Below are 24,557 nucleotides of genomic sequence, written 5' to 3' on the forward strand. Positions count from 1 at the left end.
GGGATAATGATAGTGCCCACTCCACATGGTTGTGAAGATTGACAGTGCCAGGCAGAAAATAAGCATGTCATATTCACGTTATATACATGTTAGCTATTGCTTTTGTGGTTGAATGACCCCATGGCCTGCATCAAGACAGTGCCTCCCAGTGGGGCTCCCTATCTGCAGCTGGGCACCCCTGGCTCAGCCTCCACTCTGCTCCAGAGTGAGGTTCCTGGTACACTACTCTGTGAAAGGTACTCCTGGTCCCTCAATCTGTATTGGATAAAGCCCAAACTCCATGTATGGCCTGGCATTCAAGGCCTTTCCCTATCAGGCCTGTCCTTGCCTTCCCGCATCCATCTCCTGCTGTAGCTTCATCTACCTATGATCAAAACCAGATACAACAAGCAATTATTGAAAGCTCTTCTACCAAAGGAATCTTATGCAGAATCCTAATATATAGAGCAGCTAGAAGTGTAATTACTCTGGTCAGGGCACCCCATCAGCCTCTCCTGCCTGCAAAGCACTCCCAGAGCTACATTCCAGGGCTACAGGCCCAGTGCAGTTTGCAAAAGTATTGCTTCATCCCCATGTGTTGCTACCTCCCTCCCAACTTCCTAGTTTTTGCACAGGTAGCACCCTTTGCCAAGCACATGTTCTGTGAACCCCTTCTCCTCAAACCCAACCACATCCTTCCGATGCAACTCCAGTGCCACCCCTCTCTGAAGCCTCCCTGATCCCTTGCAACTCCTTCCTCTGTTTCCACAGCCCCATGGCCTCTCACTCTTGGAGAATTAACCATGTCCTTCTTGGTAATGTGGATATTTTTGTCCCTGCATTATCTCCCCCATAGTCAGGAGTCTCTGTAAGGCAGGATTCATATTTGAATCATTACTGTCTTTCCCATAGTATGTGACAGTGACCCGCAAGCATAATCCTGGCCCCACCTCTCACTTCTCCTCTTTGTTTACATTGGACCCTCATCAGGACTTCTCCTGCCGTGTCTTAGACAGGATAATAGAAGCAGTCAAGAGACCTAGCTCTGTTTTATGACCCCTGGGAAGTTGTTTGGCCTCTCTGGGCCTCCATTTTCCAGCTGAGAAATGAGAATAACAACAGAGAACCTTCCTTGAAGGATTATTTTGAGGGTGAGTTGAAATAATGCATGGCAAGTGCACAGCCCCATGGCTGGTTCAGTGAAAGCCCAGTACGTGTTAGGCGTGATTGGAGGAGGGAAGCCACTGTGATGGAGTGATGATTCTCAGGTGAGCATTCGAGAAGCCCTGGGGTGAGGCTCAGGTAGACACCACCGACTGCTCACACAAACAGTGTCCTGTTCTTCCAGGGCACACAGTGGGGCTACATGGCCCCAGCTCGCTTGCAGCTGGATGTGGCCATGTGACTGAGTTCTGCCAATGACGAGTGAACAGAAGTGACAAGTGCCACCTGCAGGCTGGGCCAGGAGACCCTCCATTGCATGATCCTCCATGCTGTCTCAGTCCACCCACCAAATGCAGAAGATCGAGGCCCTAAAGAATCCACATCAGAGCTCAAGATGTAAGGAGCCAGATCCCTGGTTGACCATGGGGAAGAATGTCTGCTGATCAGGGATGCTCAATTAAACTTTACCCAAGTGAGAAAGAGATTTTTATTGTTTTAAGCCACCAAAATTTTGGGATTTATCTGCTACAGCTGCAAATTACCTAAGTAATTAGGGCCAGTTTTGTTCAATGTCCCGGAAGGCTCACTCCTTCTTAGGTCGCTGGGCACTGTCTATGGCTACTGCACTGCTGCCCCTTGGGGATCTGGGATGTCCATCATTTGGAGAGACTCACGTGAAGAAACCAAATATTCCTAGCCGGTACTGGACGACCACAACCAGCACGTCCTCATAGGCAGCCAGGGCGGACCCATCAAAGATGGAGGCTGAGCCAGTCTTGAAGGCACGCCCTGGGAACCACACCAAGACCTGAGGAGGGGAGAAGAGCGTCCAGTCAGCCCACCAGGCACCACCTGCCCTCCCCTCCCCATGCAGTTTGAGGCACACGTTCTTAAGGTGAAATATAAATGTCCCAATTGCTAAGCAGGGTGCGAGGTTTTGTCATTTGAAGAAGGCCCAGGGTTAAGCATGTGGGCTCTGGCACCTGAGTGCCTCGATTTGACTCCCAGCTCTGCCACTGACTAGCTGTGTGACCTTGGGAAGATTACTTAGCCTAAGGCTCATTTTTCTCATCTGTAAAATGTGAAGAAGGAAAGTATCTCACTTATGAAGTTATCATGAGGTTTAAACAAAATTCTGCATCTAAAGCTCATAGAACAATGAGCAATAGTACATTTCAAGTTTCAAGTGCTCAGAAATTGTTCACTAAATACCAGTGAGCCTGTGACCCACGGGAAGATGGAAACCATTGTAAGCCATGTATAAGAGCAAAAGCAGCCCAAGGTGTTTCAGAGAAAAGCTCTCTACCTTCAGAAAGAAGAGAGGAGGGGAGGGGAGAAAAGAGGAATGGAGGAGGTGAGAGGAGGAGGGGGGAGAAAAAGAGGAGAAGGAGAAGAAGAAAGAGGAAGAGGAAGGGAGAAGGAGGAAGGAGGAAGAGGAGGAGGAGAAAGGATGAAAATGAAGAAAGAAGGAAGAGAAAGAGGAAGGGTCAGGCACAGTGGCTCACGCCTGTAATCCCAACACTTTGGGAGGTTGACGCGGGTGGATTGCCTGAGCTCAGGAGTTCAAGACCACCCTGGGCAATATGGTGAAAGCCTGTCTCTACTAAACAAAAAATTAGCCAGGTATGGTGGCAGGCACCTGTAATCCCAGCTACTTGGGAGGCTGAGGCACAGGAATCCCTTGAGCCCGGATGGCAAAGGTTGCAGTGAGCCAAGTTTGCACAACTGCACTCCAGCCTGGGCAACAGAGCAAGACTCTGTCCCAAAAAAAAGAGGGAAGAGTAAAATTTTTATTGATTAGGAAAATTGGGATCAGGGAACATAAAACACTCAAATGGCATTATCTCTATTTATATATTTAATAACAAATCCCTTCCATTCTCTTTCTTAAGGTCATATTAGAGATTACAGCCTTTGGGGCAGGTAAAGAGAAGGAAGCCACTGAGGAAAGGGGAGGTGGACCAACCTCTGGCTTTGGTGCCAGAATCTAGTGCCTACTGTGTGTGCAACGTGGAGCAAGTCACTTATGCCCTTCCTGTGCCTCGTCTTCTCCATCTGTGGAATGGGTCCAAATCGTCCTTACCCACTGGGTTAGCATGGGAGTTAAATCAGATCATGTACTGTGCCTGGCACACAGCAAGCGTTTAATAGACATTACTGTTATGATACAAGACAGCCAGTTTCCCCTGGCAGAGGCATGAGGAAGAGAAGAGGATGAGACGGTGTGGCTAAAAAATAGAACATGCCTTTCCCCCACTTACTGACACAGGGATATTTTATATTCTTAAATGAAACACTTAACATGATTACCTGACTGTCTTCATTATAAACAGAAAAGTTGGAGGATAAAATTATTCTTTTTGAAAAAAGATACCTCAAATTTAAGAAAAAAGTCAGATTCCTTTTAAGCAGTGTCTTTTCTGAAAGCTTACAGGTCACTAAATACGCAACAGAGGGGGAAACCAAAACAAAATAAAAATTAAAAGTTAAGGCACTGCCAATAAAGAATCAATCAGAAAAACTGATCACGTGAATCTATCATTCGAATGATTTTTAAAAATTGTTGATGTGATTACATTTCCCTTTTACCCAGCAGGGGGTAGTTCCAATTCCAGACATGTAGCTACACTGCCTGGATCCCAGGCCAAGGTCCTGCTAGCTGGAGCCCAAAGCACACAGCAGGCAGCCTTATGGGGAGCTTGGAGCCTGCATCGGCGTGGGCAGACGCATAGATGTTCAGGTAGAGGCAGTCTTCTGACACTCCGAATTTGGGGTAATGCACCTTGAGCATGTGTTGATCTAAGAGCAGCCACTCTGAGTTCTGGAGGCACCTTGGAGAAGGAGAGGAGAAAACCCTCAGAAAAAGTTATCAGCAAACTTGCTTGGGAAGGGCCAGTTCTTCTGACAGCGGGGAGGCCTGGCCGTCTCCTCTACCTGAGCAGAAGAGGCAGCTACCGGTACAAAGTCCAATCATGCCCAAACCCCCATGGTTTCCAAAACAAACAAGCAAGCAAATTATAATTCTCATTGATCTGGTTCCTGGGTAGGAAAGCACATGGTGTAGAATAATTGCACCATTACCCCCACCACCCTCCCATGCCTACACCACCCTCCTATGCCACCACCATAATATAGACACACATAATGACCCAAGCTGGCCCAACAATTCCCCAAACTGTAGAGGGCAGGACACAGTCGAATAACAAAGGCTTTGCCCCTGCGGCTCCCTATTCTGTCCGCAGACGAGCAAAGGAACATTTCCAGGCCTCTCTACCTGGAACCACCCAGGATAGACTGGCAGGGAGACTCCTGCACCCAGGCTTTGCTCAAGCTGGGCCCTTGCCTCGACTGCTCTCTCCCTGTATCTGCGTGCTCACATTCTTCCCTTTGTTTCAGATTCACTCCAACTTGCCACCTCCTCCCAGAAGCCTTCTGAGATTTCTCCAGTTCTACCATACCTCTTCTTTGGAAACACCCACCTACTTTGCATTCTTTTCCAGAACTTGTCCTGTGCTTGTGCGTGTGAATTATCATCATCCCCAGCTCAACTGTGAGCAGCTAAAAGCCTAAGACTCTGTTTTAGTCACCTCTGGACCTCAGAGCACCAGCACAGAGCATGATACACCGTAAAATTAAGCAACGCTGTAAATGTGAATGCTTCTACCACACTGCGTACGCAATCATTTCTTAATAGAATAGTGTGCAATATTGCTGCACGTCTTCTCCTGACAGGTGTTTATGCCTCCTTGCCCTTTTGTATGTTGTTGATCAGGGCTCAGCGCTTTCAGCAAAGCCATCTCTGACCTCCCATCAAAGCTAGTCCAGGTGGGTCTTTGTTTCCCCTCAGCACCCTTCCCTGGCACCCTAATGGTTGCCCTTGCCATCTTATATTTTAGCTGTCAATTACTGTTTACGTTCCTGCCACCATCATCCCTCTGCATGCTCCGTGACGACAGCTGTGACTCAACCCCTGCGGTGTCCCCAAGCCTAATGGAGAGCCAGTTATCAAGTTGGTTCGCAATGAATATTAGTTGGATGAATGAATGAACACACAAACAAATGAGTTTCAGCTTGATGTCCTCAGCCCTTGGACCACATGGGGTCATCTTCTGTGGCTTAGGGAATATCCTGGCACCAGAATTTCTTCTGCCAGGAACCCATGTGGCCCAACCTGAGAGCTTGACAGAATCTAAAGAGTTGGAAGATTCTAGGGGATTTTCAAGTCTCACTGCCCACCCAGTAAGTCTCACCTCACCCCTCCACAATTAACCTGGTAACTGGTTACCTACCTGAGCTTGGAAATCTGCAGTGACCAGGAGCTCCTTACCTCCCAGAGTCCCTGCGTCACAGAGACACATCCGCATGTTCATTCCACGGGTATTTATGGAGCTCACCACGGACTAGGTATTGCATCAGGCACCGTTTTGACAGCTGGAGCTAACACCCTTCTAGTGTGGTTCTTCTCAATAAAACCCTCACCCAGTCTGACCATAGAGGCCAGGCTTGGGTGAGAGGTCACAGGAAGATACCTAGACAGTCCCTTCTGACCAAAGGACTCAGTACGCCCATTTCAGCACTTCTAAAAAAACTGGCTGGTGATCAGAGTCTCTAAAAAGCGTTCAGATAATAGTTTCCTGGGCTCAGCTCGGGATATTCTGATTCAGAAAGTTCAGAAGGGAGCTTGGAGAATCTGTATATTTTTGAAGATGCCTCCAGCGACCTGGCCATCAGCCAGTTTAGGAATCAGGGGATTACCGAACCACTCGCCCGAGTCTCAAGCCCTCTCTCTCCCTCCTCCCCCATCCACACCAATCCCTCTTCTTTCACACTGGGCTGCATGACCTGAATTCCTGCCACTCGCAGAGTCACAAACCACCCATGGGCCCGAACCTGGTCTTACAAATTAGGGTAGGAGGTGGCTTCTCACAAGTTATCCCAGGGCGATGCCGGCTGCGGGTTCGTAAATCGCAGGGATCCCAGCGGGGGAGCAGCAAAGGGGACTCCGAGGAACACGTTCACAGGCACAGGGCTTCCCAGCACGGTGACTTGCTTGCCCTGAATCCATCCCAGCCTGGTGTTCCTCTGTGGCCCTTCAGCAGAAGGCCCTGCGGGAACACATGGGAGGAATCAGGAGCAGGCTGGGGACAGGCAGGGCAATGGCCCACCCAGTCTGGAGCTCCCCAGTGGGGATGTGCTTCCTTCACTCAGAGGCTGTGCAGCTGGCGGTATCCAGGTTCCCTCTCCGTGAATCCAGTTCCATGGCTTCTTCCAAGATTGCTGTACAAGTCACCCCCATGAAACCACTGACTTAGTTTCTCCTAGGAGCCCGGCAGTATCTAGCCACAAAATTTTCCCCCATTCACTCAGAAACCCATCTCCCTTCTGGTGAGAGCTCTTTCTTTCTACAGGATTGACACATACCGAACTCTGTAGATCCTGGGATGCCACAAACTCATCTTCCCAGGGGTTCCTACACTTCTGTCACTCCACACCCTCCAGCACCACTGCTGGCATATCTGTGCAGCACCTGCATGATTGCTGGCTTCTTTTTTTTTTTTCTTAAAATTTAATTCCAATAAACTCCTTTTAAAATTTTACCTAGAAGAATTCCAAGTAATGACATTTATGGAATTGTGGTTTTGGTGAGTTAGGTATATGCTTTTGAATACACATGAATATTCATGGGTGAAAATTTAAAATTCTCATGCAGATACTTCCTGAAATCAACACGTCTACTTCCAGGAGCATAAAGATGGCACTTTGGGAGACTGGGCATGCAGGGGTCTCAGTCACCACACAGAACGTGGAGCCTTGGGAAGGAAACTGCCCAGCTACTTACTTAGCAAGACCCGGGTGTCTTAGCACTGTTTCTAATGTCATTTCATTACTGAAAGTCCTGTCGCCGCAGCCAGGAGTGCAGAAGCACAGGCTCTGCTCCTCACACTTCCCCAGTGCTCAGGATGGAGCCCCTCTAAACCCCTTGCAGGGTGTGAGCAACCCAAAGGCAGAACCAGGGTCTTCTGTGCGCTACTCACTCCCAAGAAGGAAGCTCTAGTCCTAGGTTCTCGGCAACAGCAGAACATTGATGCCATCAAAGTACTACATAGCTTTCCATTGGCCCTCAGAGACCTCTGAAGAATAACTTCATTTCTACCAGTGGAAAATCCTCACCCACGCCATCTTCTGAGAGCCCTCCTCTCCCATTGGATATCTCACCTTTGGTGGGGGCTGCAAGGACCCAGATAGCCCAAATTAGGATCTGGCGTGGGTGCACCCAATTCCTGCTCATTTGGCTGCCTGCCTGCACTCTGTGAACATCGACGGCGGCTGCTGACCTCAGAGAGCTTCGGTTGGGAGCGAGAAAGAGCTTCCTGTTAACAGGCAAATGCTGAATAGGCAGGCAGAGGCAGCAGAGTGACTGAAGAACAGCATCAGAACAATATTCTCAAAGGAATTGACCAAGCAAGACTTTCCTGTTCTGATTTACATAAGAAGCTGATGATTAACTCTTGAGCTGGAGAAAGATAATTTGATAGGCTTTGGACTTCCGGGATGGGGGAAACAGAAAAGACATTCCAGACCAGGCAAGACATTTTAAGATTATGAGTTCCAGAGACCCAAGGATGAATGAGGTTTCCAGACCTGCCTGTGATGCCAGAAAGACACAGTGCAGGCCGGAAAAGCTGAAAAGTTTCTGAGAAGAGGAAGAAGGTTGCTGCTGGGACAAGCGAGTGGCTCTGAAGGCACAAGCACTGCCCGCTCAGACTAGCAGCCCGGCTGGCCCTGCCAACAAGAGTCTTCAATGGCCATTTGGTCTACAGCCTCCTTGGCAACCTTGAGGCTTCTTCGATTACATTATTTCCCCTCCGGCCCTTCATAGTTGCCACCGAAAAGATTCTCCCTGGCCTTCAAATCTGTCCCTTCATCTGACCAGAAATATTATCAATTCTGTACACCACTGCTCACCCAACTGTTTTAAACACTTCACACAAACTATCTTGTTGCCAACACCACCACCCCCATTTTGGATGTCTTTCTTCTCCAGCTTCTTCTTTAAAATCCAATTTAACTGCCACCTCTTCCAAGAACCTTCCCCTGATTCTCCTGAACTTTTTAGTGCTTTGCTTTTCCAACCTCTCTTATTTTCTAACAAATTGTAGCCATGACTGTCTTCCACCTTGGAGTACACCTAGGACTTTTCCATGTACATATTCATCACAGCTTCTTATGTGTGCCCTGTGGCTTCCCAAAGCTCAGCCCTAGACCTTCTGTCTTCACAATTTGTGCCATTCCCACTACCAAATTGACTATCAATTTACTTGATTTTTTTTCTTTAAATTGACATTTTTTAAAAGCTGTTATTAAAGAAAATTGTATCTACCTAGTGCAATAAGAAAGAGCTTTTGGGAAGAGCAAGCCAATATATGTTGCATTTCTATACCACAAAACCATTCCCTTTGCCTCTAGCAACCATTACAACGAAAGGGTGGTGTATGGTGGAGAAGATCCCCAAAGTAAGACAAACAGGAAAATCCGGCCTTTCTATACAGTGGATTTTGGAAAGGAGAAGGGAACAGAGGTAGGGAAAGCATGTGTGACGCAAAGTGCCCTGACTCCCCCTCTTAGACATAGGTCCTAAAGGGGTACAGCGATGAGGTAAAGTGATGGGGTGCAGTGATGGGCTGAAATGTGTGCTAAGGATGAAATGTGTGCTAAGTAGTGAAGGGTTCTCCAGGAAGATACTGACAGAAGGGTTCCACATCTCAACGAACCTGGGGCAGCCACAGCAGAGCAGAAGTGGTTGGGCTAAGAGAGATCTCAAGGGGTGCTCCTATTTCCCTTGGATCCCGAATTCCTTGAAATTGATCCAGACATCACCATGTGGCTTCGAAGAAAACTTGGAGGTGACTACCAACCTGGCTGGGAGCTAGAGGAGGAGGAAGGCAGGGGGCTACAGAGGTGCTTCATGGACTCGAGAACAGAGTGAAACCACAACCTGGCCTGTGCTGGAGCACAGTGTTGAGCACTGGGCAGGGTGAGGTAGGGCACTGAGTCAGTCAGGGAGAATCAGTGGGCTTTGATCAAGATGAGAGGACAGACCATGAGCTCACCACTTAAGAATTCATCCTCCTCCCAGGAGCCCCGGCAGTGGGACGTTGCTGTGGAGACCACAACAACGCAAGGACTTCTGCAAGTGGGTCCAAGCTCCCTCTGCCCTCCCACTCATGTGGTCCTATTAGCATCCTATAACTCACACAGCCAGACACCATCTTGGCAAGGAGTGCGGGTGGGGTGGGGAGCAAATATGAGAGGCTATGGATTTATTTGAAGTGATTATGCTATCTAAAGAAACTGTTTAAATTACTGAATGGGACTTTACCAGATTGAGTTAGATGTAATTATCTATCATTAACCAGAGAGGCGAAGAATTCTCCTTGCTAAAAATGGAAATTAACAAGCATTATATGTATACATATGTGTGTGTGTGTGTGTGTATATATATGTATGTGTGTGTGTATATATATATATATATATGACATGCTATAATACCACCAAAGTCTTACTCTTCCACAAAATCAGAATGCAAAGAGAACTATAGAGGAAATGGTTTCCTAATGAAATGTCTTCTATTTGCTGTTCTCTCTAGGTACCACTTCTGTCGCAGGCATCCCCTAATGCACGGGACCTACTCTGTGAGGAACACTGATAATGTAAGGAATCAATGCCACTAGACTTCATTTATAGAATGCCTTACAGGTACCAGACCCTGGGCTAAATGCTTTATTTGCATCTATTACCTAATTTAATGTGATTAGCCTCATTTTGTAGATGAGGAAACTGATATTTTGCAAGGTAGGATTACTGGTCCAATCTCACAAAGCTGAGAAGCAGCACAGCTGGGACTAGAGCCCAGGTTTCCTGCCCTCGAGCTGCAGGCTTTGCAATTTGGGGAGGAGGGAGTAGGAAAGGAGCGGCAATAGAAAGATCTGGGAGGATGGGCTGGCTTCTGCAGTTATTGGGCCATGAAAAATTACTCAATCTTCTAGAAAGCTGAATAACCACTTGACATCACCTCCTTGGACCTTGATGTCCCCATTAGCAGCACAGGCCAGTGGCCTGGATGGCCCCTGGGAGACACAGACCTTTGATAGGCTCTCCCTGTTCTCACAGATTGCTCTGCTGAAACCCTGAGGGAGAAAACCAAGATGAGGGCTAAGGGCTTGTCCTTTAAGCAGCTTGGCTTAAAACATAGGTTAATCTACCCCTGCTGATAGGTGGTAAAGATGAAAGCCCACTTTTGAATTCTCATAAAGGGAGGCTAAAGGAACCTTGAAGGTACAAGAGCAATGGCAGCTGCCTCAGGGTGGAAACCAGCCTGTAGGTGGACAAAACAAAGGAGTGGTGCTCCGGTGCTGGAATCAGGTCACCGGGCAATGCCCCACACACCACACATGGACCCACAGCTGGGAAGCCTTAGAGCTTCCATCTCATAACCTGTTTCTCCAAACACCTCACACATTCATATTAAACCCAAACATTTTAACTTGACCTTCAAATCTTTTCTCATCTGGCTCCATTCTACAATTCCAAACTAATGCCTCATTGCAACCCCACTGCTACCCCATCACTGCACCCCCACCACTACCCCCACCACTGCACCCCATCACTGCACTCTACCACTGCACCCCCACACTGCATTCACCACTACCCCCACCACTACCCCCACCACTGCACCCCACCACTTCACCACCATCACTGCACCCTACCACTGCACCCCATCACTGCACCTCCCACTGCACCCCATCACTGCACCCCACCACTGCACCCTATTTCTACAGCCCATTGCTGCACCCCATCACTGCATCCCACCACTTCACCCCATCACTGCACCCCATTGCTGCACCCCATCACTGCACCCACATCACTGCACCCCATCACTGCACCTCCATCATTATCCCATCGCTGTACCCTACCACTGCACCCCACCATTGCACCTCCACTGCTACCCCATCACTGCACCCCACCACTGCACTCCACCAATGCTCCCCATTTCTATAGTCCATTGCTGCACTCTATCACTGCACCCCATCACTGCACCCTACCACTGTACCCCTAACAGTGTACCTCACCACTGCACCTCCACCACTGCACCCCACCACTGCACTCCATCACTGCACTCCATCACTGCAACCCCACCATTGTACTACATCACTGTACCCCCATTACTGCGCCCTACCACTGAACTCTCACCAATATACTTCATCACTGTACCTCACCTCTGCAGGCCACTACCTCCCATCCCTGCAAGCCCATGACTGCGCCCTATCACTGCATCCCATCTCTATACCTCATCACTGCACTCCGTCACTGTACCTCCACTCCTGCATCTCATCACTGCACCCCCATCACTATATCCAGTGTTTGTTATATTTTCCTCCCCTGGAGTGTTTTGCCTTGAATTCTTTTCTTTTCTTTTTTATTTTTGAGACAGTGTCTCTCTGTCACCCAGGCTTGAGCACAGTGGCATGACAAACTCCTGGGCTCAAGCGATCCTCTCACTTCAGTCTCCCAAGTAGCTAGGACTACAGGTGCACACCACCACACCTGGCTAACTTTTTTAAAATTTTTGCAGAGATGGAGTCTCACTATGTTTCCCAGGCTCGTCTCCAACTCCTGGTCTCAAGTGATCCACCAGCTTCTGCCTCCCAAAGCTCTGGGATTACAGGGGTGTGGCCAGGCATGGGCCACCACACTTAGGTGACTTCTTTACCCAATGAAATCCTAAAGATTGTCTTAAAGATTGCATGAAAAAGCACTTCTTCCATGCAGACCTCCTCTCTAGAATCATTCTCCTCTTCCTGCCCATGCACTTTTTGATGACTCTATTATTTACAATACCCTGCCCTTGTTCTATAGGTGGTATACCCAATGATAATGATGACGATGACTAAGACAAGGACCATGTGATCTCTCATGCAGGTCACAAAACTTCAGCCCACCTCAGATTTAAGCCATGGCTGCAGTGGACAGTAGTGTGCAGGCCCAGCCTCCCCTTGCACTGACAGCATACCACCTGAAAGCATGGGTGGGCCCTGGCTTTCTATTTTCTGCCCCAGGGCAGAAACATCCCTTCTGTCTTTGCTCAAGTGAGGCCAGAATTACAGGACAGATGGAGTCCCCCAGGAGGAACCTTCAACAGAAGGGTCATGAGAGCTGAGGGAGCTCTGAGGTATTCTGTGTGCTGCATGAAAGTCCTAGGAAGTGGGGCTCCCATTGCTCACAGCATCAGTCTCAGGAACACCCCCTTGTCTCATCTTCCCTCCTCCCCTCCACCCTTGCTCCTGAGTAATCTACCTTTTTACCCAAATCCCTGCCTCAGGCTCTGCTTTCAGGCACACAAACCAAGTCAGTAGGTATGAGAAGGAGACCTAAACAGCAGACCCTCAGTGAGATTCTGAAACTGGATCTCCCCGCTAGTCAGACAGCATCCTGTTACTAAGACTGTCAGTGGTGGACTGGGATGTGGTTCAGAGGAGTGGGCTGCACTGAGGCGTGCATTAACACTAGCACCTCTAGGTATAGAGGCAAGGGTAATTACAAGTATTGTGGTGTTGGCTGCCTTTTGTTAACTTCCTTGGAAACCTTGAAGAAAATGGCAGTCTCCGTTAATCAGCTATCAATACAGAGTACACTGTGAAAATCAGAAGGTCTCCTAGCGGCTTTTAAAGATAGCTGTGTCTCCTGGAACCATAGTTCGACTATGCTGAAAACTAGACCCAGAGTCTAAGGGTCTCTGAGACTATAAGAGTAAGGGTAAGGTTGAGCCTATAGCCTTGAAAAATCTCCTAAGTTAAAGTTAGGTCACCAACAGGGAATGATTGAGACCCTGAGACGTGGAATTGGGACATCTGGATGGATGCATTTGAGAACTATGAATACCTGGCTTCTCCTAAACTCTCCAGCCTGGCAGAAGGAAGCCTCTCCTTACTAGGAGACACCAGACACTTGTACTCTGGTAACAATGCATAGACTTGACCTGTGATAGATACTTCCCAAGATAAAGCTTTTCCTCATCAAGATCACCCAATCCAATCGTTGTTCCAGGCCAGTAACCAGGGCCAGGCTTAAGCACAGCTTAAACAAGAACATGAGTCCCTTCCCCAAGAGAAAAGGGATTTCCTAGTGAATGAATTGCATGATGTGGCTATTATGTCCTGATAGGAACAGAGAAAAACATGCGTGGAGGTTGGTCTTGAGGGTGGTAAGCCTGAGGGGTGGAGCAGAAGGTAATACTGGGTAGGAGAGAATTTATTAGCACAAAAGCACATTCTCACGATGCAGGACTTACTGTACTCAAGAATGCCTCAGGCAGATGCTAATATGCTATGAGAGTGGACCCATGAAGCAGGGACATGATGACAGCCTACAGCAAATGCAATGGAGATGTTAGAATTAGCCAATTAGAATGGCCAAGTATTGATGCAGAGATGAGAAGGTTCAGGGATGTGGAACTGTTAAAATAAATACATCTCCTAGAATGAGGGACCCACTACCTGATAATGTTTCCTGAGAGTGACAGAGGATCCCTTCACTAAGGCAGTAAAGAATTTGCTAGGCAGGAAGGAATTATTTGAGAAGCTCAGTGGTGATAATCCTTGTTAGCTACCATAGAAATGGGATCCCTAGTATCGGTGTGAATGAGTCTGGAATAGCAAAGGCCAGGTTGCACTGCATAACCAGAGGTAAGGTGGAAATAATTACCTTAATGGGCAAAAAAACCAGAGTGGCAACCAGGATGCCTTGTCCCACAGAGATCTATGACAATGGCTAATAGGTCATGGTATTCCTAGAAGTAAAGTAGACAGGCAGCCAACTTGAATGTTGTTTAACTTGTAAAATCAGAGAAAGTCAAGAGATGATGATTAGAAGTTTATGTCGGCCATAACAATGAAAAATCACAATCCCTTACTAGATCTTTCCAGATCTGAACCACTTGTCAAACCTACTGAACTCATTGTTTTAAGGAGTCTGGGTCCTTCAAGAGAGGACTATGCAATGTCACTATAAATATATAACTATAAACATACCCCCAGTCCTTCCTAAGAGAGATTTATAGCCAGGACTTATCTCCTAATGGAAAGTTCTGGATGCATGGTCACTTGGTGTCCATGGTCCAGCATTTTTTTGATACCAGGACCCACTAATGCACAGAGGCGATTCTCAAAGGGGTTTAATTCCCTACTGTAGCAGGCATGGCCTTACACCAGAATTGCAGGGACCACATCATGATCCTCCCACTGGAGCTTGCCATGAGCTCCACCTGCACCTTCTCCTATCCCTGACATTTCCACCGTCACAGGCCTGCCAAATCATATCACCCAGGCAACAGGACTGATTGATCCACAGCCTGGACTTGCCAGTGCCGTTTCTTCTTCAGACCCTACCCCACTCAAACCTGGTGGTCTTTCATGTGATCTGGAATTTGGGCTACAGCCATATATCTAGGTGTGGAATGTGCTGCCTTCACATACCAAGGAGACTTTGCCTCCTTCTTTTTAGCAAGAGTTGCAAGACAGTTAGATTTTTCTTCTACTTTAGTGGAGAAATCCTAGCATGTTCTGCCCATGGGATTCCTAAAACCTTCACTGAAATGTCCCTTCCTTGAGTTTCCAAAGGGCTTATCTCCCACCCTCTGGAGCACAAAGCCTCCAGAGGGCTGGCCACCTCTTGCTCATCCTGTCCATTGAGCATGAATTTGTAAATGTAACATGTGAGCGTGATGTTCTTGGGACATCCAGGCAGTGAAATGGACTATATTGTGAGAGGCTATCCCTGTAACTGAATATTTTTCATCCCATGTAGGTGCGAATTGTTTTAGTTGGAATGGATAAGATTGAGTTCACCAAATCTACAGCTGCAGCATACGTTATAGCAGAAGCCTTATTCACCTGCTCAAGCAGGGATGCCACACCTAGCACAGCAGCTATGATCAGAGTTACCACTTGGTTGAGCGTGTGGTAGTCTACAGTCATTCTCCAGGGGCTATTCAACTTCTGCAGCAGCCAGACTGATGAATTGAATGGAATTGTGAAAGGCACCACCACCATTGCATCTTTTTTTTTGTTTTTTTTTTTTTTCGTTTTAGATGGAGTCTCGCTCTGTCACCAGGCTGGAGTGCAGTGGCAGGATGGCTCACTGCAACCTCCACCTCCTGGGTTCAAGTGATTCTCCTGCCTCAGCCTCCCAAGTAGCTGGGATTACAGGCATGCACCACCACACCCAGCTAATTTTTGTATTTTTTTTAACAGAGACAAGGTTTCACCATGTTGGCCAGGATGGTCTCGATGTCTTGACCTCATGATCCTCCCATCTCAGCCTCACAGAGTGCTGGGATTACAGGTGTGATCCACTGCACCCAGCCCACCATTGCATCTTTTAGCTCTTTAACAGTGGTGCTAATCTCTGCTATATCCATCTCTGAGGATACAATATTGTTTTTTCTTTACTAACTTGGCCATGAAGTGGGAGCCTATTGGCTTCTGGCAGTTTCAGAGGTTTCTATTTCCGCTTCCCCAATGTGATAGCTCTTACCTCACAGACCATGGATTCCTTATTCATTCTCCAGGGAATCCTGGGAATCCTTGGAGGATTACTCCAAATATATCACTGCCAACTGATGCACCTGGGCACTAGGGAAATGACCACTATTGGTGGGGTCTATTGACACAGTGAGCCCACTGTAAGCCAGTCTTTAGCTAAAGTTCCATTCACTACCTGGCTCTCGTAGGTCCCCACTCTAACAGGGGGTGAGTCATGGTGACACTTTAGGTCTCTCCATAGCAATGTCACTTCAGACTCTGTGTCCATTAGTCCTGGAAATATTTGCTCAGTACACAGTCACCCAAATAAACAACCATACGTCCCTTCAGAAAAGAACTAGGAAAATTATCATGGTATATACTTGCTGCAATTGTGCAAAGTCCTTCTTTCTAAGGATCTGGCCACCTTTTCATTCAGTGGTTTCAAGATCTGACAATTGACGCAGATCTGGGAACTGAGCAAAGATTTGTGGCATTTTACTGGGACAGCCTCCCTCAGCCTTGTGCTACTCCTCCATGCTTGCTTTATCCTTTATCATGCATGTGAAGCAGCACCTCTGTCGACAGTCTGTCTGTGTTCCCCTATAGAAATCACACTCCCTTAACCATCTCCACCACTCCTTACAGGTCAAGCCCTCTTGTCTGATCCTCTGGCCTTGGTGATCATTAAAGTAATTGCAGCCTCCTGCCTTCTGGCACTTAAGTGCCACTACCCAGCCTCAGGATGAGTGACTCTGAGACTCCCTCTTCTTCATCAATGTTAATGAACCCAGCTCTATGGCCACCTCTCCTGCCATGTCCCCTGGCCTGCAGAAGAGGGCCACCCCACCACCACCACTAAACTCCTTCCTTTTTTTTTTGAGACAGGGTCTCACTCTGTTGCCCAGACTGGAGTGCAATAGCATGATCACAGTTCACATCAGCCTCAACCTCCTGTGTTCAAGTGATTCTCCTTCCTCAGCCTCCCAAGTAGCTTTGACTACAGGCATGTGCCACCATGCCTGGCTAATTTTTAAATTTCATGTAGAGACAGTGCCTCCTTATGTTGCCCAGGTTGGTCTTGAAATCCTTGGCTTAAGTGATCCACCCACCTAGGCCTTCCAAAGTGCTGGGATTACAGGAGGGAGCCACTGTGCCCAGCCTTACCACTAAACTTCTTAGTGATACTGGCGCTCCTTTCGCCAGCACATTTGTGGTGAAGTCTTCAGACTATAGTCCAACTGTGTCTGCCCTCCCACTACTGCTGATAAGGGCCTTTTCTTAATCTTTCCCCAAGGCTGCCTTGATCTCACACTTAGCCATTATCTGCTCATTAACAGCTCTCTGTCTCTCATTATCCTTCTGCAGTGTGCAGCTTAGCCATACCTGGCCTGCTCTACTGCCTTTGTAGGTTTTGTTCTCCATGTATTTTTCAAATACTTACGTCATTGCACCTCCTACAGCATTCCCCCTAATGTGGGACATTTTTTCCAGTTCACCACCAGCAAAATCTAGCAATTGAGCCACCACCTTGTGCCTTGTCAATCACCCAAGATGATATCCTCCACTCCTGCTAGGTGATCCAGTCCCGGACCCCCATCTTACCACCTGTCTTCCAAGACCACTTTCATTGGTCTGAGAAGGATTAAACATGCAAAGGAGCCGACACCAAAGCAGGATTAAACATGCAAAGATTTTATTAGGGGAGATGCCTATGGTTGGGAATTGGGGAGGGAGCCGGGAAAGTCCAGGAGAGCTGCCAGACTGTGATAGAATCTGCAAAGGAGAGATAACAAGAAGGTTGGGTAAAAGCATCCTAGGCTACCATGAAGACTAAAGAAGGTCCAGCAAGTGTGTCAGGGAGCCGGGAAGCCTATGTCAACCACCAGAGGAGTCTTGAGTCTCCCAGAAATGGGTCTGCCCTTGTATCCCTGCTACACTCATTTGTTAGCTAGGAGCAGCCTGTGGGAAGCATGGCCTTGATGTAAATGTTGTGACAGACTTCAGCAGCAAGTAGCTGGTGCCCTGGTTCAATGATTGGAAGCCATAGTTGGAAGCCTGCAAGGTTCATTCTCATGGCCACTACCTACTATGGGATATCAAGTGAATAGGCAACCAGAGCCGCCCATTATGAGCTGAGTATTTTCAGATCCAGCAACAAGATGAGGAAAGCACATTTGGTACATTAGAAAATTGTGACTGAGCAAGTCTGGCTAGCACAAGAAAGTTACATACACATGGCTGACCCCACGTTGTCTCCCTCTACTGCACCAATGCTTCCCCTCAATCACATCCGTCCACTGCCTCATGGCAGGTTCCCTATGGCTAGCTGGTGGAAGAGGCAAACAGGCCTGGTTTACATATGGACTGCCCTAAGAAGATGAGCTAAAATTCAACTGTTACATACCAGCCACTCTCAGGAGTGACCTCAAAAGATAGTGATGAGAAAAACATCCTCCCGGTGTCCAGTTTTAAGCAATATACTTGGTTGTCACTTTAAATAGTCACAAAAGTGAGCTGAGGTAAAGACATACATGATGACTTCTGAACAGTGGTGAATGGCTTGGCCAATTACTCAGGGGCCTGGGAAGTGACAGATAGGATCCTAAATCAGTGAGAAGGAGATGTGAGAAAGAATCATGAGGATTCATCTATGGGAGTGGGACAGTGTGTAGATCTTTGTGTTTCATGTTAATGCCCAATAAGAAGCTCTACAAACAGAGGGACAAAACTCATCCAAGTCATGTCAACCAGCCTCCCTCCTCAGCCATGCAGTTCTTGCACAACGAACCCATGAACAGAATAGCTATGGTGGCTAAGCATGGGCTCTGATTCACCAAGGCTGATCTTGGCAATACTGCTCCTGAACGCCCACTGGCCAGCAGCAGAAACTAATATGAGCCCTCACCATAGCACTATCCTAAGTGGGAATCAAACTCTCTTTGGTAACAAGTTGGTTATGTCAGACTCCTAACTCTGGGACATGGGGAGACGTGGTGACTCATCCTTACCAGAATTGACACCTACTCAGGATATGGATTTATGGGTTTGCCTTCCCTGCTCACAGCATCCTTTGTCAACAATACCACCTGAGGGCTCTTGTCTAATCTGTATCATGGGATCCTATGTAATCCCGTGATTACATAGGATGTAATCACATCAACAAAATGGAGCTATTTTGTGGTTAAGGATGGGTCTGTGAACAAATGGCCCAAGGACCCACTGGTCCTACCATATGCTGCATCCACTGGAAACAGCATAATAGAACAATGGAAGGTCTATTAGGAGATCTGCTAAGGAATGAACTTGGTATCAACACGCTGCAGGGTTGGAATGTTGTACTACAGGATGCAGTATATGCTCTATAATACTTGAAATGTGATGCTGTGCCTCAAAGACTAGAACAGACCAGTCTGAGAATCAAGAGGTGAAAGAAATATTGACCCCTGTCACCATCACTCTGCATCACTTGCAGAATTTGTGTTTCATGTTCCCCAGAGCCTAGGCTCTGTGGAATATCAGGTCGTTTTCTGGGGGTGGAGGGATGCTTCCACGGGTCAACAGTTGACCGACTGACCCAGCAAAGAGTCCACTGAACTTGAAACTAGAACTGCTGCCTGATGACTTCAGACTCTTGTTACCAGTGGACCAGAGGCAAAAAAAAAAAAAAAAAAGTTACTACACTGATTATCATTAAAAACTAGGGCTGCTGCTATATATAAGGGTGCTTCTATGTTCAGTTAAAGAAAATTCAATGTGGCAAGCCAGGTCATCCAAGGTCTCAGATCCATCAGGGGTAAGAGTCTGGAGCATTTCACCAGGTAGAATTGGACTCAGGCCCTGTTGCAGCAATGGATACTGAACTTGTTCTTCTAACTCTGCTGCCTTAGGTCTTTTATGGAGATTGAAGCTGCAACCAGCATGAAGACTATGTGACAGTGTAAACTTAATTTGGGTATGAGCAGATCTAAGTGGAGCAAGGAGTGGATGGTAAAAGACATTGTCATGGGTGAAAGGTGACTATCTGAGGCAGTGACTATCTGAAGCCAAATTTACCAGCTGTGGGTTAAAAAAGGCAGATTTATTAGAGAAAGTATGAAAATATGTTGCAAGGGAGCAATGGGCAGAATCAGCAAGAAAGGAGCTGACTCCAAGGAAACAAAGGCTTGCTGGAAATTTTATAGGATGGTTCTTGAGCTGTCGAGTACTGCATACAGTACTGATTATAGCAAGGTTACAGGGCGCTAACTTGCAATTTTTCTATCAGCCAAGGGTCTGGTGATACCTGGACATAGGAATATTGTGAGTTATTTGCACAGAAGGGCTGTGTCCTGGACCATGAGGAAAGACAAACTTGTAGCTTACCTGCTTTTTCTTTTTGCTTTCTTTCAGTCCTGCCAGCCCGACTCCTTTTTCCTAATTAGGACTCCACAGGTATCTCTGGTGTTCCACATCTCGTCCTCTCTGCCCACCACTGATTTCAGCTGCAGTTGTTGTAGACTGTACCATGGGAGTACAGATTCCCTTCATGTTGACAAATTTCACCTCAATCACGGGCCATGCAGCTTTCCGTTCACTGTCCCCAGGCTCCTTCTGATGTTGGAAAGTCTACCTGGCCCATGCACAAGTTAGCACAGAAGGAGCAACCTTTAACCAATGGGGCAAGAACCAGTGGATAAAGGCTCCAGCTTCCTGTTATTCAAGCAAACAATTCTAGTAGATATTCTGTTAATTGCCCAATAGGTCTCTGGAACTAAGACCCAAGTTGACAATAGCAAAAATCTCAACAAAAGACCCTTACCTTCACTTTTCATCCACTACCCTGTCTCATGTTCCCTTATTCCCTTATTCCTGGGATTGTCTGCTAAATAAACTACCTGAAGCTTAGTCTTTGTCTCAGGCTCTGCTTTTCAGGGAACCCAGACTAAGATTTCCATTTTCATTTATTGGTTGTGTCAGTCACTGTGCTAAGCACTTTGCAAGCATGTCACATTGAATCTTCACGAAATGCTATGGAGTTGATTCTATTGTTCTTCTAATTATAGATGACGAGGCTAAGACACAGAAAGGTTAAGTGAAGGTCACAGAGCTGGTCTTCAAATCTAGATCTCTGTCTGACTCTAGCTTTAACCATCATGCTATTCAGCCTCTCCCACCAAGGTATGAACTGCATGAGGGCAGGGACATTTTGGGTTCACTTTGCACTCTCAGTGACCAGCTCAGAACCTGAGAGAAGCACTTTAACAAATGTTACATTTAAAATTATAATGTGCTTCTCTCTCTAATTTGATAGTTAAAGGGGAGCTTTACTCAAAAGTAGCCTAGAATGACCTAAATCCAGGAAAATATTCAACCCTGAAACCTGCTAGGACTCAAAAGGGGCCAAACTGGATATGGGCCTAAGACATAGAAAAAAAAAAAAAAGGTATTTTTTTCCTCTCCATTCTCATACACCATTCAACACAATGCTTCTGACACCAAATGTGTGTATTTCCCCATACACCAAGACATTCTCCAAGAAATGCCAGCTGGGTATCTTCTCATGCAATTCAGTTCTGACACTATCTACCTGGAGACAGCAGCAAATCCCACAGGTTGGGGGCTCAGTCCCATAAGCCTGCTCCCCACTTCAGATGCCAGTTGCAAGTAGTAGGTTGTGACTCTTACCAGCTATAAATTGGGGTTCCCATGACCCCTCCTTGGATTCAATTAATTTGCTAGAATGGCTCACAGAACTCAAGTAAACACTTTACTCACTTATTGGAAAGGATATTACAAAGGATACAAGTGAACAGCCAGATGGAAGAGATGCAGAGAGCAAGGTATCTGGGAAGGGGCATAGAGCGTCTATGTCCTCTCTGGTAGGCCACCTGCCCCACCCCTGACCCTAAACCTCCACATGTTCAGCTATCCAGAAGCTCTCCCAACCCAGTCCTTTTTTTTTTTATGGAGGCTTCATTTTGTAGGCATGATTGATTATGTCATTGGCCATTGATAATTAACCCAACTTTCAATGTCTCTCCCTTACCCTCTAATCACATGGTTGGTTCCCTTGGTGACCAGCTCCCATCCTCTGGCTATCTGGGAGCCCCCAGCCATCAGTCATCTCATTAGAATACAAAAGACACTGTTATTACTCTAGGTATTTAAGAGGTTTTAGGAGCTTTATGTTAGGAAATGAAGGATGAAGATCACTTATATATTTCACAATATCACAGTGGGCTAGTCTTAAAATAGAAGCTTCTTAGAGACTCTCACTCAACTGGATTTCAGAACCAAGTCATAGTGACCTTCCAGCCAGGAAAGGATCAGAGTCACACTCACTAAAAGAAATTTTGAGTGCCCTTGATAGTAGCATAAGCTGAGTCTGTAGGGGTCTTGCAAGCACCCAAGAAGGATGGACTCCATATTTTCCATCAGGCTGAGAAGGGAGAAAAGGTATGGGAAGGTAGGGAAAGGCAAAAGAAAGGCAGAAAACTTAAGAAGAATTCCAAGACAACTTGAAAAAAAAAAAATGAAAGAACCTGGAATTTTTGAGTGTAAGAAATACCCAGTTAAGAAAAAGAAAATCACATTACTTAATCTCAAATTTCAATGAATATTCAGACATGATTGAGGGAGCTTAATGTTCCAGATGTGGGCTTGAATTATTTTTTTTTAATTTTACTGTTTTGTTTGTGAATTTGTGGAGCTAAATATAGAAGAGAATTCTATGCAAGCATTTGAGGTTCAATCAATGAAAATCTTGCAGGAACTCTTCCAGAGAATAAAAAAGTAGGGAATACTTCCAAACTACTTTAATGAGACCTGCATAACCTTGATTCCAAAACCCACAAAGGACCTTATGAAAAAATAAAAATTAAATAGTGATATATCTTATAAACCTATGTGAAAAAAATCCTTTAAAATGCTAGCAATTCAAATCTAGTGATATATAAAAACATGTATCACAACAACTGAGGCTTATTCCTGGTGAGGACTAAGCTCTGTTTTTTTCTTATCTTGCTCAAATATCCAAGGGGTCTGGGGAGTCATGCTCTTGTGAACTCCAAAAATCTGAGACAAGTCTTAGTTAATTTAGAGAGTTTATTTTGCCAAGGTTGAGGATGGACACCTGTGACACAGCCTCAGGAGGTCCTTGTTAGATATGAGTTCTAAATTTCTCTTCAGAGAATCAATATGTCAATATGTTCAATTCTTTGCCTTCTACTTTTAAACTTAACTTCCTCCTACAGCAACCTTTTTCAATCACCTGCTCCACCTTGACTAATTCCGATTACCTGCTCCACCCTGACTCATTCTGATTATCTGCTCCACCCTGACTCATTCCGATTACCTGCTCATTCTCCACCCTGACTCATTCCAATTTCCTGCTCTGCCATAACCATTTTTCCCACCAAACCACTCACCTTGTCACTCTCTTTAAATTAGCCAATCAGAATTGGTTTAGCCTGTGTGGTCTAACCCTAGCCAATAGGGGAATGACACAGCAGCAGGAGCCACATGTCTGGAATAAGAACCCCTTCCCCTCCCTTGTCCAGGTGTGTGCTCACCATTGCTCCATCTGTGAGGGCACACCCTTCTATAGAAGTAAATTGCCTTGCTGAGAAGAAATAAGAAAGAAAATCTTACATTCAAGTGCTATTTCTTTTGCAGCACCAAAACTTTATTTATAACATCCTGGTGACATGTGCCCAAGGTGGTTAGAACACAGCTTGGTTTTATACATTTTAGGGAGACATGAGATGTCAATTAACATATGTAAAATGAACATTGGTTCAGTCCAGAAAGGCAGAACAACTCGAAGCAAAAGCAGGACAACTCAAAGTGGGGAGGGGGCTTCCAGGTCACAGGTAGGTGACAGACAAACAGTTGCATTCTTTTGAGTTTCTGATTAGCCTTTCCAAAGAAGGCAATCATATATGCATTTATCTCAGTGAGCAGAGGGATGACTTTGAATAGAATGGGAGGCAGGTTTGCCCAGACAGTTCCCAGCTTGAATTTCTCTTTAGCTTAGTGGTTTTGGGGGCCCATGATATTTCCCTTTCACACCCTACAAACCATAAATTCTCATCAGATGGGTTTTATTTAACCCTCTATATCATGACTTCCTTTCTAATCTGACTCTACCGTAACATATGTGACAAAGAAGAAAATAAAATATTTTACCCCAAAACATGTTTCTTTGCCATATTTTGAAATGGCCCTGCAAAGCCATCCTTTGTGGGGAGAAATTTACATCTGTAAAGAATCTCTATTAACGTAGCTAGATTTTTTTCTTCCAGGAACTCCCCATCCTGAAGAGATTAACTGAAAGTCTAGCACCTTTTAAAGGCCTGAATAGAAAACATTTGCCATCTATTGTCTCTAAGGGCAGCCACTATGAGACTTCAAAAGAAACTTGGTCTCCACAATCTTTTATCTTAACCTGAACATTTCCATTCTATTGATCCCAGGTCTTTAGACAAACTCAACCCGTGGTGATCCAGAAAATGTTTAAATTTACCTATAGCCTGGAAGCCCCCACACACCCCCACACCACCATCCCTGCTTCAAATTGTCCCACCTTTCTGGACCAAACCAATCTATTTCTCAAATGTGTTTGATCAGTGTCTCATGCCTCCCTAAAATGCATAAAACCAAGCTGCACCCCAACCACCTTGGGCACATGTTCTCCTGACCTCCTGAGGGCTGTGTCACAGGCCATGATCACTCATTTTTGGCTCAAAATAAATCTCTTTGAATATTTTACAGAGTTTGACTGTTTTTGTCAACACTGGTATGCAAGGTTTGTTTAATATGTGAAAATCAATCAGTGTGGTTTACCACATAAAA

At 46.2% G+C, this 24,557-nt stretch overlaps 1 protein-coding gene across 1 annotated transcript in view; it reads right to left on the reverse strand.

The window, feature by feature from the left end:
- CES5A (carboxylesterase 5A) overlaps positions 1-7,511 on the reverse strand; it is a 28,890-nt gene extending 21,379 nt beyond the window's left edge. Inside the window, 4 exon segments of the mRNA XM_019011408.4 lie at positions 1,818-1,951; positions 3,821-3,974; positions 6,044-6,248; positions 7,360-7,511. Coding sequence (XP_018866953.4) covers positions 1,818-1,951; positions 3,821-3,974; positions 6,044-6,248; positions 7,360-7,432 — 566 coding nt within the window. The 5' untranslated portion in view covers positions 7,433-7,511.
- Positions 7,512-24,557: the final 17,046 nt, after the last annotated feature.

The sequence above is a fragment of the Gorilla gorilla genome, chromosome 18, assembly GCF_029281585.2.
Source record: "Gorilla gorilla gorilla isolate KB3781 chromosome 18, NHGRI_mGorGor1-v2.1_pri, whole genome shotgun sequence".
In the NCBI taxonomy this organism is placed as follows: Eukaryota; Metazoa; Chordata; class Mammalia; order Primates; family Hominidae; genus Gorilla; species Gorilla gorilla.